Source organism: Crocodylus porosus, unplaced genomic scaffold (genome assembly GCF_001723895.1).
Source record: "Crocodylus porosus isolate Cpor-Errol unplaced genomic scaffold, CroPor_comp1, whole genome shotgun sequence".
Taxonomy (NCBI): domain Eukaryota; kingdom Metazoa; phylum Chordata; order Crocodylia; family Crocodylidae; genus Crocodylus; species Crocodylus porosus.
In genome coordinates this window covers 3,746,120-3,761,749 of record NW_017728906.1, presented here as the reverse complement: position 1 = coordinate 3,761,749, position 15,630 = coordinate 3,746,120, and the positions used below count along the sequence as shown (strand labels likewise).

Genomic DNA, 15,630 nt, shown 5'->3' with positions numbered 1-15,630 from the left:
GGTTCTGTCCTATCCCCCACAGTATGATATTGTCAAGCCCTATAACTATTTTATTTTAAACATAAGGAAGAGAGACATAAATTAAGTAGATTACTTAAGATGATGCAGAAGCTATCTGGTGGCAGAGCTGCAAGAGGAACCTAGATTTCCTGTCCCAATTCAGTGCCTTGACTAGAACATTTTCTCCCTCACTCCCAAACCCTATTTTGACCATGTAAAATTCAGATCCTAGCGAAAAAACACACAGCAGCACACAGTCTGCTTAGGGTTGAAGATACCAGGTGGTGCCTCAGAGAGATTCTTGAATACATGCAGTTTCTTCTAAACATGAAGTTATCACATTCATGAATGGACCCCCAAAGCAGCATGAATTGACAATTCAGACAAGTATCTGTTCTATCTGGAAAGAATAAATATTAGGCATGCAGCCAAATGTCAACAGAAGGCAAAGTAGAAACAGGTTTTCTGGTAAGTAGGAATTGAGGTCTGTATGTTTAGCAAAAAAGTGGAGCAATCAGCACAGTGTAATGTTTTTGTTTGGTCTTGTTTTGAAGAAAACTACAGTTAAACTTTCAATTGTGGGCTTGAAAGTGTACGCTTTCATAGAGAAAAGGGCCTGTGGACAAATGCGAATAGCTTACAGTATTTGCTCAAAGACAGCAACACAGCCTAAATAAGGCTGGGACAAGGTCAGAATCCACATTTGATTTACCCAATTTTTATACAGCTGACAGCAGCAACACACCCCATGAAAGCTCTCTGCATTCAAACAATTCTACTTCTCTACAACACAGTAGTCCTAGTTCTTCTAAGGTAATCTCTTTCACACAAAAAACAAATGGCTGGCTTTTGATTTGTAAAAAATACAAATCGCAAGCTTTAGGAATAGTTAAAATGTGTGTGGGAGAAAGAAAGACAGCTTACAAGTGTTGCCTATTTTTTTTTAAGGGCATCTAGTGCTAAATGTGGAAAGGTCAGATGTGAGATGTAGTCTGCAATCCAATCCTCGCTGCTTTTATGAAAGCATGTATAAACAATAAACTTATGATGCCAGATAGCAGCTTCCTCAAACATGCTACTTTACTCTGCACAGGGTTCCACCTGAAAACTGGAAGCTTGTCCATGTTCACAGTACTTTGAACAGGCTAATTACTGCTGCCGAGTGACAGTAATCATTAGCTCATCTGTGGTATGACAGGGTTGAAGGCATGGCTAACTGGCATGGTAAATGTACGAGGTAGACATGGTTTAAAGGCATTATGTTGATAGTAACTTAGCCATTAACTCCAAGAGCAGTTCCTTGGCTGATACCTTGACCTGCTCCTCGATTGAAGTGGTGAAGAGTGGAGTAATGAAGAATTACAGGGAGGGCAGTCCCCTCTAGGTGCTCCCTGCTGTTGGGGGTTACACAGAGAATGAGAATCTGAAGCAACAACTTAACCGCCGTACAGTCTATAATGTAATGAACATGCATAAGCACAGGCTGCTCCAGCCTCAGTATCACGTAGCAAAGAGAAACTACCGGTGGGAGAAAAGTGGAAGGAGGAAACTGCTGTGTTGAGCAAAACTGAGTTTCCAAAAATAGCAAGACAGGGATTCAAATGTAAGATTAATTCTGTAATTAACTTTGTGAGGCTGAAAACATTAAAGTTCCTGAAATAATTAAAAGTACATAAAAGTTAAGGGTGTTTGTACACAAGCAGCGAGGCTGTTCCGACCTTCTGTAATTACAACGCACTGGAGCAGACTCAATTAATCAAGTCTGGTGGAACATGGTAGTTACTGCACTCCAGCATCTCACGTATCGGCATCCCCCCAACTAACAATGGTGGCAGAGGTGCTTTATCTGGAACTTCTTCAACAAGTTTTAGAAAAAGTGCCCCCACTGCCATTCTGAAGCACAGGGATGCTGGTACACAAGACGTTCGGGACACTTTACAGCAGCTCTTGGAGCCACTCTAATTAGTGTCCCTCCTCTGAACTCCCAGAGCACGTGTATAAACACCTTAAAACATCTTTGGATCATTTAACGGAAGACTTTTATTAACATGCAAGTAAACAGACTAGGAAGATTCTCTGTACAGCAGTCCTGGGAACACAGTGGCTCACTAAAAAAGGTTTTGTACCAGCAATTTCAGTGGAATAAACTCCTCCATTTTTGACTTGCATGTATTTTCTGAATATTCAAGTCAAAATCCTGTCTTGCACAGTGCAAATCATTATGCTACATGCATCAAGATTATTGAATGCCAAGATTAGTTTGATCTGAAAACTGGGGCTAAAGATTAACTAGAATAATCTGACTTCAAGTGGTAGGTATCTCACACAACAATACAAACTGAAGTGAAGTAACCACTGGGGTGGGGAGGAAGAACACAAACAAGCAGCTATTTACCATATTAGAAAGAAAAAATGGGCTTATTCATTGCTTAGCATGCATATGTGGAGTTGTGTTTACTATGCGGTAATATATAACAATTTTGTAACACATTACAAACTTACGTTACAAAATTAAAAAGAGGGCTGATCTAAAAAGGTATTTTTTAAAGCACAACTTCTATAGTAAAATTTTTCCACAAGTCCTAGTGAAGCCTACCAGAAAAAAACACCCCCCCAACCTAAAAGAGCATCTTAAAAGATCCAGAGACAACATTCAAAATAAAAATCCCACTTGATCCAATGATTTCATCCTACATTTGTCTAGCAGTTTGTAGGGTTGTGCAGTTATAGCACTCTTTATTTAAAAATTCAATACATATGTATGCAAATTATATGCAATTCTTACTCTTGGCAAGCAGCTAACTTAGTTTTGGATTGCAATGGCAGTGCACAAATAGAAGCTGCTGCTGAACTTCTTAAAAATGTCTTAATTCAGGCAGAACTTCAGATCTCTGTTCTCTTCTGACATCATTTCTCTAAATAGATATCTGCTTATGTAGGGCACCAACCACATGATCAACATAACACTTAACCACTTCTATAGGCCAAAAGTAAGAGAACACAGAAAAGATTTTGCCCAGGAAGGGCTGGGCATTAGTAATGGGATAGGAGTACAGGGAGCTCAGAGCTACTACTCAAATTTATGGAACTTGTCCCTGAAACACACAAAGTGCTAAATAAAAATATGCATCAAAACACCCAGAGTCAGTCCACACTTTTGATCTTAATTGATGCCTCAGTTCCTGATCCTTAAAAACAGAGATCAAACCAATCACTTCAAATCAATTCATGAAATAAATTATTAAGCACTCAAATGATAACCAATACCCATGAGAAAGTTAAGACTCCTCCACAACTTGGTTTGAAAAAAAAAAAAAATATTGAATAGCTGTTTAAATAAACCATGTGTATGGAATGAGGTACATGTCTGGTATAAACCCCCCCCGATATGATCAACTAATTAAAGACCACCATGGTACATTGACACAGAGATGACAAATCAAAGCTGCACATAAAACCTTAATTCTAGTACTTCAAGTACTTAACTTGGAACCTAATGCTTTTTCATAATTTGCATATGCAACATCAATGCCTAAGAGCAACGCACAATGAAGCAGAACTAGCAATTTCCTCTTCGTTCAACATGAAAACATAATTACTTTAAAACCTATGGACTCCCCAGCTTAAACAGGATATAATTAATGACTAGCAGAAACGTAAATTCTAAACAAAAACAAAACAAAAATAATTAAGTCGAGCTTCAAGGTATTTAAATTCCATTAAATGATATTCAACACAACTGGTTAACGAACATATTTATGTAGCCAGATTATAAATCTACATACTAAACTTCTGAAAGCTTCATTTATAAGGCACCATACTGACTGTTGAATAATTTCAGTTCAGTGATGCATTCTATACTTTTCCTCATCTTCTAAGTTTAAATCAACATCAGTTAAATTAGTAACCTTAATATTTTAATTCCAGTTTGTATTTTGCCTGAAAAAAGATTTCTCTTTTCCATGAAAAATATATTTAGAATAAACCTCTTTCTAAACTGATTTTACTCTCATTAAACTATTAAATTGAACTAATAAAATCTTTTTCCAAATTGACCGTGTACAAATCTAAATACCAACCTCAGTAAATTAGTTTTTAATACCCATTTCTACCTATTGAAGAAATCATAAGCAAATAACAGATTTAATAAAAATCAAAAACTAAAATTTATTATAGGGTGAGCTGGTAGTTGTGCCTATAAATTAAGGTAATGTCATGTTACACAGAATACAGAGTCATTGTATTACCCTTCTCTTTATGAAGAACAATGATACTTTAAAATCTGAAGCACACCTAAGTCACAATAAATATACAATTCATGAACAGGTTAAAAAACAGCCACTATACAAGCAGGAGTTTACAAATAGGTCTGAACTACTAGAAAACCTGCACACAGGAAAGAGAGAGCCATAATACAGTTGAAAAATAAGGCATCTCATTAACAGCTGTGGTACAACATTAAAATCTGACCTGTGCAAAACAATAAATCAAATGATGGTAGAAATAATACATTTATGATACATATCTGATCACTGTTATGGTTCTTCCACTGAAATGCACACAAACGTTGGCAGAACTTTTATTTTTACAGCTAGGAGACATGCTATTCCTATCACCTCCAATTTCAGTAAATTAAGAAGAAAGTGTTCCACCATGAAAGGAAAAAGCATTTCTAAATAAAAAAGCCTTTTGCTTAAAAAGTACAAAATTTTCTTTATATGAAAATAGTGAAAATTTTTTACTGTAAGCTTAAAAACAGTATACAAAATCCTGTTTAAAACAATGCAACACTGACAACGCTGGAAAAAAAAGCAGCAACTGCCAAGCTGACAAGTGACGTGTTGATCATTTTAACAATCAAACCAAGTAAGAGAGGGAATAATATAATGGATAGCATTTAAAAAGGTATTTAAAAAAGCATAAAGAAATGTTTAATAGTCTACAAATATACGTTTCCTATTTCAAAACTACTTTCTGTAAACTAGACAAATATGAATTCTACATTTTATCAACTTCACCTCCTTTCACAAATCTTTGTAGGTATTTTTAATAAGTTCAATTATTGTAGTGATTTAAATTAAAAATATTTAAATTAAACTTTATCAGCTAGTTTTTTACTGTAACATGCATCTTTTGGTATTGGTACCACCTTTTAATTCATATAGCTTTTATCACTTGGTTTGTACCTTGGACATTGGAAATCTACGTTGCATGAATATTGAAGCAAACGGTATTTGAAAGTGGAGTCAAAAGATATGAACTAAAGGAGATGGAAATATAAGCAGAGTGCTTCTTAACCTTTCTATACTGAACTCTCACATGTTACACTCCCAAGCTGACCATCTCCTCCTCTTCCCACCAAAATATCTGAGATTTAAACCTGGAGTCTAACTGGGTTTGGCCCCTTGACCACCAATCTCCACAGAAGCAATCACAGACATTTTTTACACAGCTAAGGTTTTTCATGCCAGAGCTTCTTTAGATGAGCAATACAATTTTTTCTTTAATGAACACGTTCAGAATTTGGCCAGTTTTAACTGGCCTATAATATTTGAGCCAGATCCCATATTAACTCTCAAGTTAAACAAAATACATAAAGTTGCACTAAATAAACCTTAATTCAAAACCTATAAGCTAAGGTTTACTGTTTCTGCACTTAATTTGCCACCACTTAAACTGTGAATCATTGCTATCATATGCGAGTGTTTGTTCAGTTCTTCTTGCTGTAGCTTCACTATGGCCTCCTTCTCTTCCAAACGCCCTTCCAATTGGGACTTCTGCACTTCCAAGGAAGAAGCCTACAACACGAATAACACGTAGGATTAAGACAAGCAAACAGAACACTTTCACATCATGTTAGAACTGCTTACGTGGCTGAACTAATGTTAAAAAAGTAAAATACAAACTAGCAAAGTAGTTTCAAAATTAAGCCATTTATGGAGACAAGACAATGTGCTCCAAACATTTTAAGTACATGAAATAAGTTCACATGCATTGCCACACTTCAGAAATGGTTTGGGTATAACTTTCTATAAAACAACACCACCATTTGTTGTCTTGCAGTCTTTCTGACAGCAAAGACCCAAAAACATGTGCAACTGGACAAGCCTTTTAATAAATAAATAATTGTTCAGGCAAAATTATTAAAAACAAAGACAGGGTATGTTTGCATCAGAAATAATTTCTCTAGGAAATCTAGCCTGCATTCCCAGTAGTGCATCTGCCTTAACATGCATCTTCAAAAAGCTTTTAAAAGTATCAATGTCCACCCCATACGACATTGCTCTTATTTTACACGCAAAAGGGGAGGGGAGGCAGAAACAGATTAAAGATCAACTCATGCTGTACCTTTGCAGAACACCAGAAGTAGTCTTTTGACTCTATGCTATTTTCCTACTTTCCTATGCCCCTATGAAGTAGCAAGTATGTACTGAATGTGTATTTATCTTCCTATTAGCTTCCCTGCTGCCCCTTGGCCCCCAGCCCAGGCTCTGTGGCTGTCAGCAACTACTCTGGCTCTGGGTAGCTGCTGGAGCCTGGGCTGCTCCCAGCAGGGTTTGCAGCATCTCAGCTGCCTGCTGGGAGCAGTCCAGGCTCCCAGTTGGCAGCAGCTACCCAGAGCCAGGACCGGCTGCAGTCAGGAAGATGCAAACAGCTGCGCTGGGCTTTGGCATCAGCTCTGTACTGGCAAGTGCAGGCACACCTTGGAGCAGATGGTAGGGGGTGGCCTGAGGCAGCGCAGCTCTGGTCTCTCCCACGCTACCACCATGGAGCTGATGGTGGGGCTCTGGAGCCTGGCACAGCTGTTTGTAGCCAAATAGGTGCTGGAGCTCGGTGCATCAGGTCCACGCCGGCGACAACTGTGCACACACCTTGGGGCAGCAGGGTAGCACAGCCCGCCCCAAGGTACTCATGCAGTCGCCACCAGCATGGAGCTGATGCCAGAGCTGAGAAGCCCCGCCCAGCTATTTGTAGCCTGCCCGCTGCAGCTGCCCAGAGCCCAGGCTGGTTACAGACGGCTGCGCTGGGCTCTGGAGCCATCACCAGCTCTGTGCCAGCATGGGAGAGACCGGGGTTGTGGTCCCTCAGGCACCTCCCCCACTGCCGACTCTGAGGCGCACCTGTACGCGCCACTATGTAGCTGATGCCACGGGCTCCAGAGCCTGGTGCAGCTGTTTGGAGCTGCCTAGCTGTAGCTGGCCCCAGGGCTCTGGGTAGTTGCGGTCAGCTGGGAGCCCGGGCTGCCCCCAGCAGGCAGCTGGGAGGCTGAAAGCCCTGATGGGAGCAGCCTGGGCTCCGTTGCTGGCAGCAGCTACCCAGAGTCAGGGCTGGCTGTGACATGCCAAGCAAAATGGCCTTGTGTACCATGCTCGGCATACGTGGTGGGGGTTGCCAACCCCTGGGTCTATGGTCTTTCAGACAGGCTGAGGAACTCTAGGAAGCCTTCTGGTGTTCAAAAACAAAAAAAACCACAGTTTCCTCAACAGATCTCCCCTTAGAGCTGGGTGACCTTATGCTTTAATGATTTAATAGCACAGCTTTTTGAAAGGTCAAAAAGGTAAGGTTAAAAACTGAGTAGCCCTGTATTCATTGCACCATATTAGCTACTTTAGCTTTTCTACTATTTCCAATATTAATTTATCTGATGTACCATCTATATCAATTATGCAAAGATTTGTTTCTACATGAATTTTCCTTTGTAAGAAAACAAATCTTACCTTAATGCTCAATTCTTTTCTTGCCTGCTCAGTTTTACCCAGTTCCTTTCTGAGAATGCCAATGGTTTCTTCCATATCTGTTTTTTCTTTCTGCCGGGCTTTCAGTTTCTCTTCTAAAATCTTTATTTTTTGCTGCAAGCCTTTTGAAAGTGTGTTAAGAGATCAGCTGACAAATTCAAAAAGAAATCCATCCAACTGCCCACAAACTTTCCGGTATGAGTTTTAGTAAAATATGACTTAATAAATGACTTACCCAGTACTGCCATCTACTGAAAAGTTTTAATAGCTATTTACAAGTAGTATTCTTGGATATTTACTAAAGATTTAAAAAATTAAATACTGCATAGTCTAAGTTCAACTGAAAATTTCAGCTTAAAAACAGGTTACATTTCATGACATCATGCAAAATTTCACAATGTAGACACAGGTTAGGAAATTGTTTTCAAATTTCCTCCCACTTATTTTGCTATTGACAAAGTTTCGTTTTTTAAACAAACTAAAACTTCACTAGGTCACACTAAAGTGTTCAAAGATTTTTATGAGCTGAAGATGCAGTTAGACTCCAGGTTTAAATCTAATTAACTCTGTATTTATAAAACAAATATTTAAATACGTGCAACTTACTTGATATTTTACCATCTCTCTCCTGTAGCTGATTCACTAACTCTTTTCTATGACTTTCTGTTTCCATCAACTGTGTTATAGTTCTGAAATTGGGGAGGAAAAAAAAAAAGAAAAAAAAAAAATCAATCCAAATGACCAGTCTATTTCAAAGGTAATTCACCATCTAACTTTTTACCGCAGCATTTCATACAATTATCAAAATAAATTTTCAAGTTAACCAAGCTGAAGTGATTTTATATTCTTCTTCTTGTGGGGGAAACCAACCTATTTACCTTTTGTTACATTTCCTTTATCAAGGACATACAGTTTAAATACAGTAACCTGAAGTGAGATTACCCCTCACCCCTCTGGCCAGCCTTTCATTGGATGGCTTTTACCACTAGTGATGCAAGGACCAGGAAGAATGCTGTGATATTTGAAAGGCTTGCAAACTGACAGTTAACATTTTGTTTAAACTGAATGCACATGACCTGGCCTTTGTAACAGTCCTTTGCTTAAAGATCCCTCCCACCACCAGCCCTGCTTGAGGGTTAGTTTTGTTGTTAATTTTTCACAACCTGAAAGCATCTTTCCCCAGCTACAAGAATTACCATTTGCAACAAATTTTGCACAGGGGTCCAGCACTAGTCTGATGATTTAACTAAGCTAAAGGGCAAGAGAATCAGAATTGTTGCCTATATGGTGAAAGGACTGTGGGAGGACAGCTCAACCTGGGAAGTGAAAGAGTTATCGGTATGCAATACTTAAATGTATTCTAGTAGTGAATGAAATGAGGCAATAGTGCACTGTAAGCTTACCTATTGTGCTGGAGGAGAGCCATTTATGAAACTTACTTCAAAATATAAAGCATCAGTTCTTTATTCCCCAGATCTGAACAAGCGGAGCTTTAAAAACTAACCTTGTATGAAATTCAGCCACAAATATACACATACAAGTCTTACCAAGCTTGACTGAAAGCTTGCCTGAGCAGTGGCTGAAATTTGGATTAAAATAGATCAATAAGAGTAAACTATATTATCTTTTTAGTACACAGTGCCTCAGTGCTTTCTGTAAAGTTGCATTTTTGTATTAATTCCCTTGGTAAAAGCAATATTCCAGAGAACCTTTCTAGAATAAAAAGGAAGTCCTGAAACCTATCAAGTTCCATAAAATATGGAAGTAAATTCTTGTATTATACTTGGCTTTGGGACTTCCTAACAACTAATTTTGGTTGTTGCACCATTTTTATTTGTCTCTGCTACCTGTTTTCACGGTCACATGCAACACCCCCGCAACCTGTACAGAACTAAGTCCAACTATAAAGCTGTCTTAAACACAAAGAAAATGAGAAAACGTTCCCATCCCACTTTACACTCAGTTCTCTCAGGGGTTACCTAAACCACAGATAATTGAAAAGTGGGTACTGAAGTGCAATTTTATTTTTTCCTCTTAAAATTTGCTTAAAAAATAAAAGCATGAATTAAACTTACTTGTCATTCTGTTGCTTAAGCGATTCACTCAGTTTTTTCATTGCCTCAATTTGTTTATTCAGTGAATTGCATGTAACCTGCAGATCTTTATATTGTCTCTCCATGGTTTCATGCCTAAAAATAAAGTTAATGGATTATGTTGACTTTTGAAAGGCTTACTTAAGAATCATTTGTCAAAAAAAAGCAAACTCTAAAAAAAACTTTTGCATTTTATGTGCCACTTTTTCTCTGCTTTCAAGCAAAAATGGTTACGTACACCTTCAAGGGGGAAAAAAGCTTTGCTAGAAGAACCCCTTAGTACAGTGGTTCGCAACCTTTTTTTTCCCCGCACCTTGCTGCTGGGAGCAGAGTGTGGCGGTGGGGACGGCCCCGGGGCAGTCCCAGCACATGGCACGCCTCTTTTTTGTGCAGCACTACCAGCATTGCCCCCGCAACTCTAGTTTGGGTTGCGACCCAAGGTTGGGAACCACTGCCTCAGTACATTAAGTGAACACCAACTTCAATCCCACTATGAAGCCTCACCCAAGCCCCACTGTAACCCACTGTTGCACATAAATATTTACAAAGCCCTGCACCAGATTCAGTGGAAAAGATTTTAAAGGAGAGTCTGGAAAAACTAAAAAAAAAGTTATTTATCCACAGAACAACAACTATAACATATGAAGCACAGGGTGCAAACTTCTCTACAGTGGGTACATCTATATGTGTTCTAATTAGTTCTGCAGCAGTGTCAACACCTATACCTGTACCAGTATTAGGGTGCAGTACATTAACCAGCTCCACTGTAAGGTAGTACCATCAAGGACAGTACTCTTACAGTAGAGTACTTATACGTGCCAAAATGCACATATACACGGTACCAGCGTTGCATGGGAGTCTCGCCCTGGGCTCTGTATCATCCTGGGGTTGCTCTGTGGTCCTTCGCGCAATCGACTCCTGTGCAAACTGCACCAGAGTTTACTGCTCCATCTTAACTATACACATAGATGAACCTATATCTAAGCCTGACTGGAATGGATCAGCTTCTGCCAGTCAGATCTGCTGAAGGTGTCAAACTTGTTGCAAATTAGCACAAGGTAGTATTTCATTTTCTTCTTTTATGGATTTAAAGACAAATTTCTTTCACATAAAAATGGCTATGAGCAGATGGTTCTGTGTAAAAGATGACAACATGTTAGAATGACAAAGACGACCAGGAGATGAAGTATATAGTTCAGTGGCCAAACCATAACACTTCAAGCAAAGTACAAAGATCCAAAATCCAAAATCAAAATACAAAAATCAGGAAATAATATTCTGCAACATTAAATTATTCTCAAGTGAGGCACTAAGGCATGACTATAAAAACAGAGTTGCTCTGATACTGAAAACCTAAAAACACAGTCTAAAGACTGCCTTGGCACAGCTAAACAAAATAAATGAACAAATGTAGAAGAAGCCAGGCTGGCCCAGGCAGAAATCCTGGATTAGTAGGGCAAAGTTTTCTGATATAGGGAATTTTAACTTCCTCTGTTGCAGCTATCATTCAGCTCTTATTTTTTAATAAACCTTGTGGTTTTCTTGCAAATACTCCAGTCGTGTTAATGATTGGGCAAAAGCCAGATTCTAAGCGATAGTGTGGAGGTTTTGGTCCCTTCAAAATCTTGATCCTAACAATTTATAGCTTTGCTTATTGAAGGGTCACTTCCTTCCCCCCCCAAATTCCTCTGCAATCTCTTGGCCTCACATTTAGTGAAAAATTCCATCAACTAATTATATGTATATGTGAAGGAGACAGCCTTTTCATTTTAAAGCTGTGGCCTGTATTTCCGATGTGTGTCTGTTTTTGAAGACAGCCCTATTTATTCCCTCTGGTATACTTCATTCACATCCACCCCACTTTTCAACCATTAAAAAAAATAATCTTCCCTAGAGAGGGAGTGTGGGGGAAGAAAGAAAAGCAAAGCAGTTATAATTGAAAACCCCACAAGCAAATGAATATGTAACACACTGTCCTTGCAACACGCTGAAGCCAAAAAACGAAGTGTTTTCAACACACCAAAGGTCTCTGCTTTCCCATGATCAAGATAACCAAGGGAACCTAATGGAGTCAGAGCAATCATTTGTTGAAATGTCAAATACCAGAACCTTTACAGACATCCATTTACATATGTAATCATAGCTTTAAATATGCCCTTCCCTGCAAAGCATGACATTCAAAAGCTTAAGTTCTTACTTCTGAAGAAGATCAATGGAAGATCTTTTCAGTATCTCGTGTTCTTCAGCCACAGTTTGTAACTTTCGATTGTGCTGAAAGAGCTGTTCAATATCCTTCTGTGCCCGTTCAGATTCTACCTGTTGAGCTTTCAGTAGTACATCGAGTTCTTCATTTTTTCGTTCTGCATCCTTCAGCATTGCAGCAAGTGTTCTTGCCTTCGAGCAAAAACCAAACAAAAACCCACATGCAAACTCAATAACAGGCTCTCCTATGAAGCAACACCCACTCAAGAAAGGACATGCGAACACCATGTTATATTTTGTGGAGGGAATTTACAACAGCCATTAATCTCTGAGGTCAGTGTATTTACAGATATAAAAATAGCAAATACTGATGTACTGGCAAGATATGACTAAATTTGAAAGGAAGTACAAACTTCTAAGGACTGTGAATGATGAAGAAAGTTTAAGTCCTTTCAAAAGCATCTTTGAAGTGGTTACCCCAGTGGTTTACGGCTTCATGTCAAAACAGTTCCAACAAACCTTCTAGCTCTTGGCAATAGTAATATGTATTTTTAAAATTTAATTAAATGTATTTTACATAGGTAGAAATGTTACCTTGAGTAGGTTTTGTCTAAATGGTTTTTCAAAAAAATGTGTATTATGGGGCATCCATACCAGGGCTTAAGGTGGTAGAGCTGCTTTATCTGGTCCATCAGTGAGCCAACTAGAAGCTGGGGGCATGGCCTGCTGCAGAATTAGCTTGGCTTACCACCACCAGTCCTAGACCCATTGCTACCAACAGATCCCCTCTGCTGGATCCATGACCACATCCAGATGCACTGCTGGATCCCTTGCCACTACTGAACCCCTGGATTCTTCTACTGTCACAGCTGCCCTGTGCCCCAGGCTGGATCCTGCCTGTGAGGAGCCCTATAATAATCTGGATCAGCCACTCGGCCTCAGGAGAGTTTGACACCCCTGTTTTAAGTACAGCTTGATTAAGAAGTAGAAACTTTCAGATGTAGTATAACAAAAACACATGGGAAATTCAAAGGTGACTCAAGCTGCTTTAACTAAAAGCATAAAGTGAAACTAAAGGAGACTAAGTACTGAAGTATTTTTTCAAACTGATAAAAAAAAATTTACCCTTTATCCAGTTTAATTTTTAAAATAAAATTTCCAAGTTGAGGTATATGCACTGTGTTAGAGCTACTCTATAGTGGTTCCTCCATGAGGAAATTGGCATGCAGACTCAACAACGTTAGGCATTTTCTACATCAAAATTCTAGACTTGGCTTACTCATACTCACCTCGGACTCAGCTTGGGCTCTCTGACAGCGGTACTGTGCAATCAGCCTGTCAGCCTGAGCAAGGGCTAGGGCCTTTGCTTCCAAAAGATCTTGTAACCTGGTTTCTTTGGACTATGAACAAAAAGAAAGTAGCATAATTTCACTAACATAAGTGGGTTTATACATACACACACACACACACACAAGAAGTTAATAGTACTCACTGCTAATGTAGAAAGCTTCTGTTCATAGACATCCATTATGTCAGATATCCTCACATCAGTTACTGGTTCCTTCACCTGTGGGAAATGTTACAGTAGCAAAATTAAGGGGTCTTGAAGAAAAGCTGTCCACCTTGTAACTATGACTGGTCATTTAAAGAGCCTGATGACTGAAATGCAAGTCTATAAGCCTAAATACTTTAATTATTCTCAATGGAACATCAGCTTTGCTGCAACTGTTCAACTGTAATCCCCATCAGTTGTATTGTTTGAAGTCATACGGTTTGTCCAGTAGCATACTAGGAGTTCAATTGTGTCCTAAAAGTCAGTGAAGACCTTACAACAAAGGTATTTGCTTGCATGTATGAGAGGAGCCTCCCCCAAGTGGTTTGGGGATTAAGGGCACTTTCTGATAAGGCAGTGCCAAACAGTGGTGCCAATTTTGGGAATTATTGAGTTATGTTGATGCATGACTGACTGTGCATATAAGCCCAGCAGCTTGCAGAGGATTGCTATGAAATGTTCAATGGTTAGTTTGGGGAAAAAAACCAAACAAACAAACAAAAACGTTATTAAGATTTCCTGGAAAGTAACAGTATTTCCCGTTGCAGAGAAATCAAAACACCTAAGCAAACAGGGAGAAAGCACGCAGGAAAATGTCTCAACTCCTGACAGATCAGACTCAGACCTTCTGGGCATCTCTCAGCTTCTACATACTGCAGGCACTGAATTCTAGTTCAAGACATGAATCCATGCTGTTGTTTGAATGGAAATGCTGTAGCCCAATTAAAGATTTTTAGTGAATTACAGTCTTGTTTTTACCAGATCAGAGTTGTAAAACTTAAGCATACTGAAAATACATAAAAATCTCTTAACCTCTAGTCCAGACTGAAGTTTTTGTATTAGCTCCTGGATGTTTGAAATTGTTGAATCATCACTTGTAGAGTAGGTTGTAGAGCACTTCATTGATGTCATACTGGTCACAGATGATTGCATATGGATTCTTTTGGACATGGGCTCCACCTCTTGTTGTTTGTATGCATTATTTGCAGCAATGCTTTCACCAAGTCTACATAAAAATAACAAGCAAGCAATAAAACCTGCCACAGATGTATGTTGGAGGTACAGAATAGAAAGTTTTGCAGGAAAAAAAAAAGCAGCTTGTAATTATGATACACACTGAAAACATGCAACAGATCAATCCCCCTGCTAACACCATCCTGGATTCTAGAATTTCTTTTGACAGGTATACAACCATATCAAGACATAATGGTGGCAACTGTCCATCCTCTTGGATTATGGTGTATGCATGAGGGCCACCCAAACCTTCAATGCATATATCTGGGTGGGAATTTTTGGAGGAGTCGAGGCTGCCCAGACCTTCCATCCTCCCTTTAGGCCACTAAGACAGAATCCAAAGGCCAGACTGAGTCTAGATGCTTGGTGCCTTCATGCCTGTAGTTGTATAAGTGTCTGGCAATCAAACCCAGGTCTCCTGTGTGGTAAACAAGGAGTCTACCACTAAACCACAGGGGACTCCCTTAAGACATACAGGAACAAATGAAAACTAGGAGACTAATCACCTATTGACAGCATTTCCATAACTGCCATTACATTTTTTGATGTTTGATCTCTCATATCTAGAAAAACTACTATGATCTCAAAGAAAGAATAAGACCAGTCGCTCTGTAACAACACAAAACACTTGGTTCCTTGCCTTGAGAGTTTGAAGAACTGAACTTTAAACCTGTCACAACTTCAGGACAGTGACTGCAATCCAGCATGCATGATACATCAGTATTTGAAGCAGTAAAGAAAAAGAGACTCAATTTAGAAAAACTAGTATAACACTTTACAAAAAAGCTTCTCCAGCATGCTTTCTTTAGCTCCGAGACATTTAGAATTTAAGTTTGTTTCAGTGGAAAAATTCAAGATCAGGCCTAAAAGACAAGAATTGACATGTAAGAAACTTACACTATGGCAGGAAAGTCTGGTAGCGGTCCTGCTTCAAATAGTATTCTAAGACCAGCCTGGACTTGTTCTCTGTGGTCTGATGTTAAAGCAAAAGCCAAAGGTGTAATCAAACGTTGATCCTGGGCAGAAACCACTT

General features: G+C 39.0%; 1 protein-coding gene across 2 annotated transcripts in view; it reads right to left on the bottom strand.

Moving 5' to 3' along the window:
• Positions 1-4,235: 4,235 nt before the first annotated feature.
• KIAA1524 (KIAA1524 ortholog) overlaps positions 4,236-15,630 on the bottom strand; it is a 32,014-nt gene continuing 20,619 nt past the window's right edge. For both annotated transcript variants that reach the window (XM_019528608.1, XM_019528609.1), the window contains 9 exons: positions 15,495-15,613; positions 14,397-14,589; positions 13,524-13,598; positions 13,321-13,431; positions 12,027-12,223; positions 9,812-9,925; positions 8,343-8,425; positions 7,719-7,858; positions 4,236-5,798 (listed from right to left, as the gene is read on the bottom strand). In XM_019528608.1, the coding sequence (XP_019384153.1) occupies positions 5,628-5,798; positions 7,719-7,858; positions 8,343-8,425; positions 9,812-9,925; positions 12,027-12,223; positions 13,321-13,431; positions 13,524-13,598; positions 14,397-14,589; positions 15,495-15,613 (1,203 nt within the window). In that variant the 3' untranslated portion in view covers positions 4,236-5,627. The remainder of the gene's footprint in view (positions 5,799-7,718; positions 7,859-8,342; positions 8,426-9,811; positions 9,926-12,026; positions 12,224-13,320; positions 13,432-13,523; positions 13,599-14,396; positions 14,590-15,494; positions 15,614-15,630) is intronic.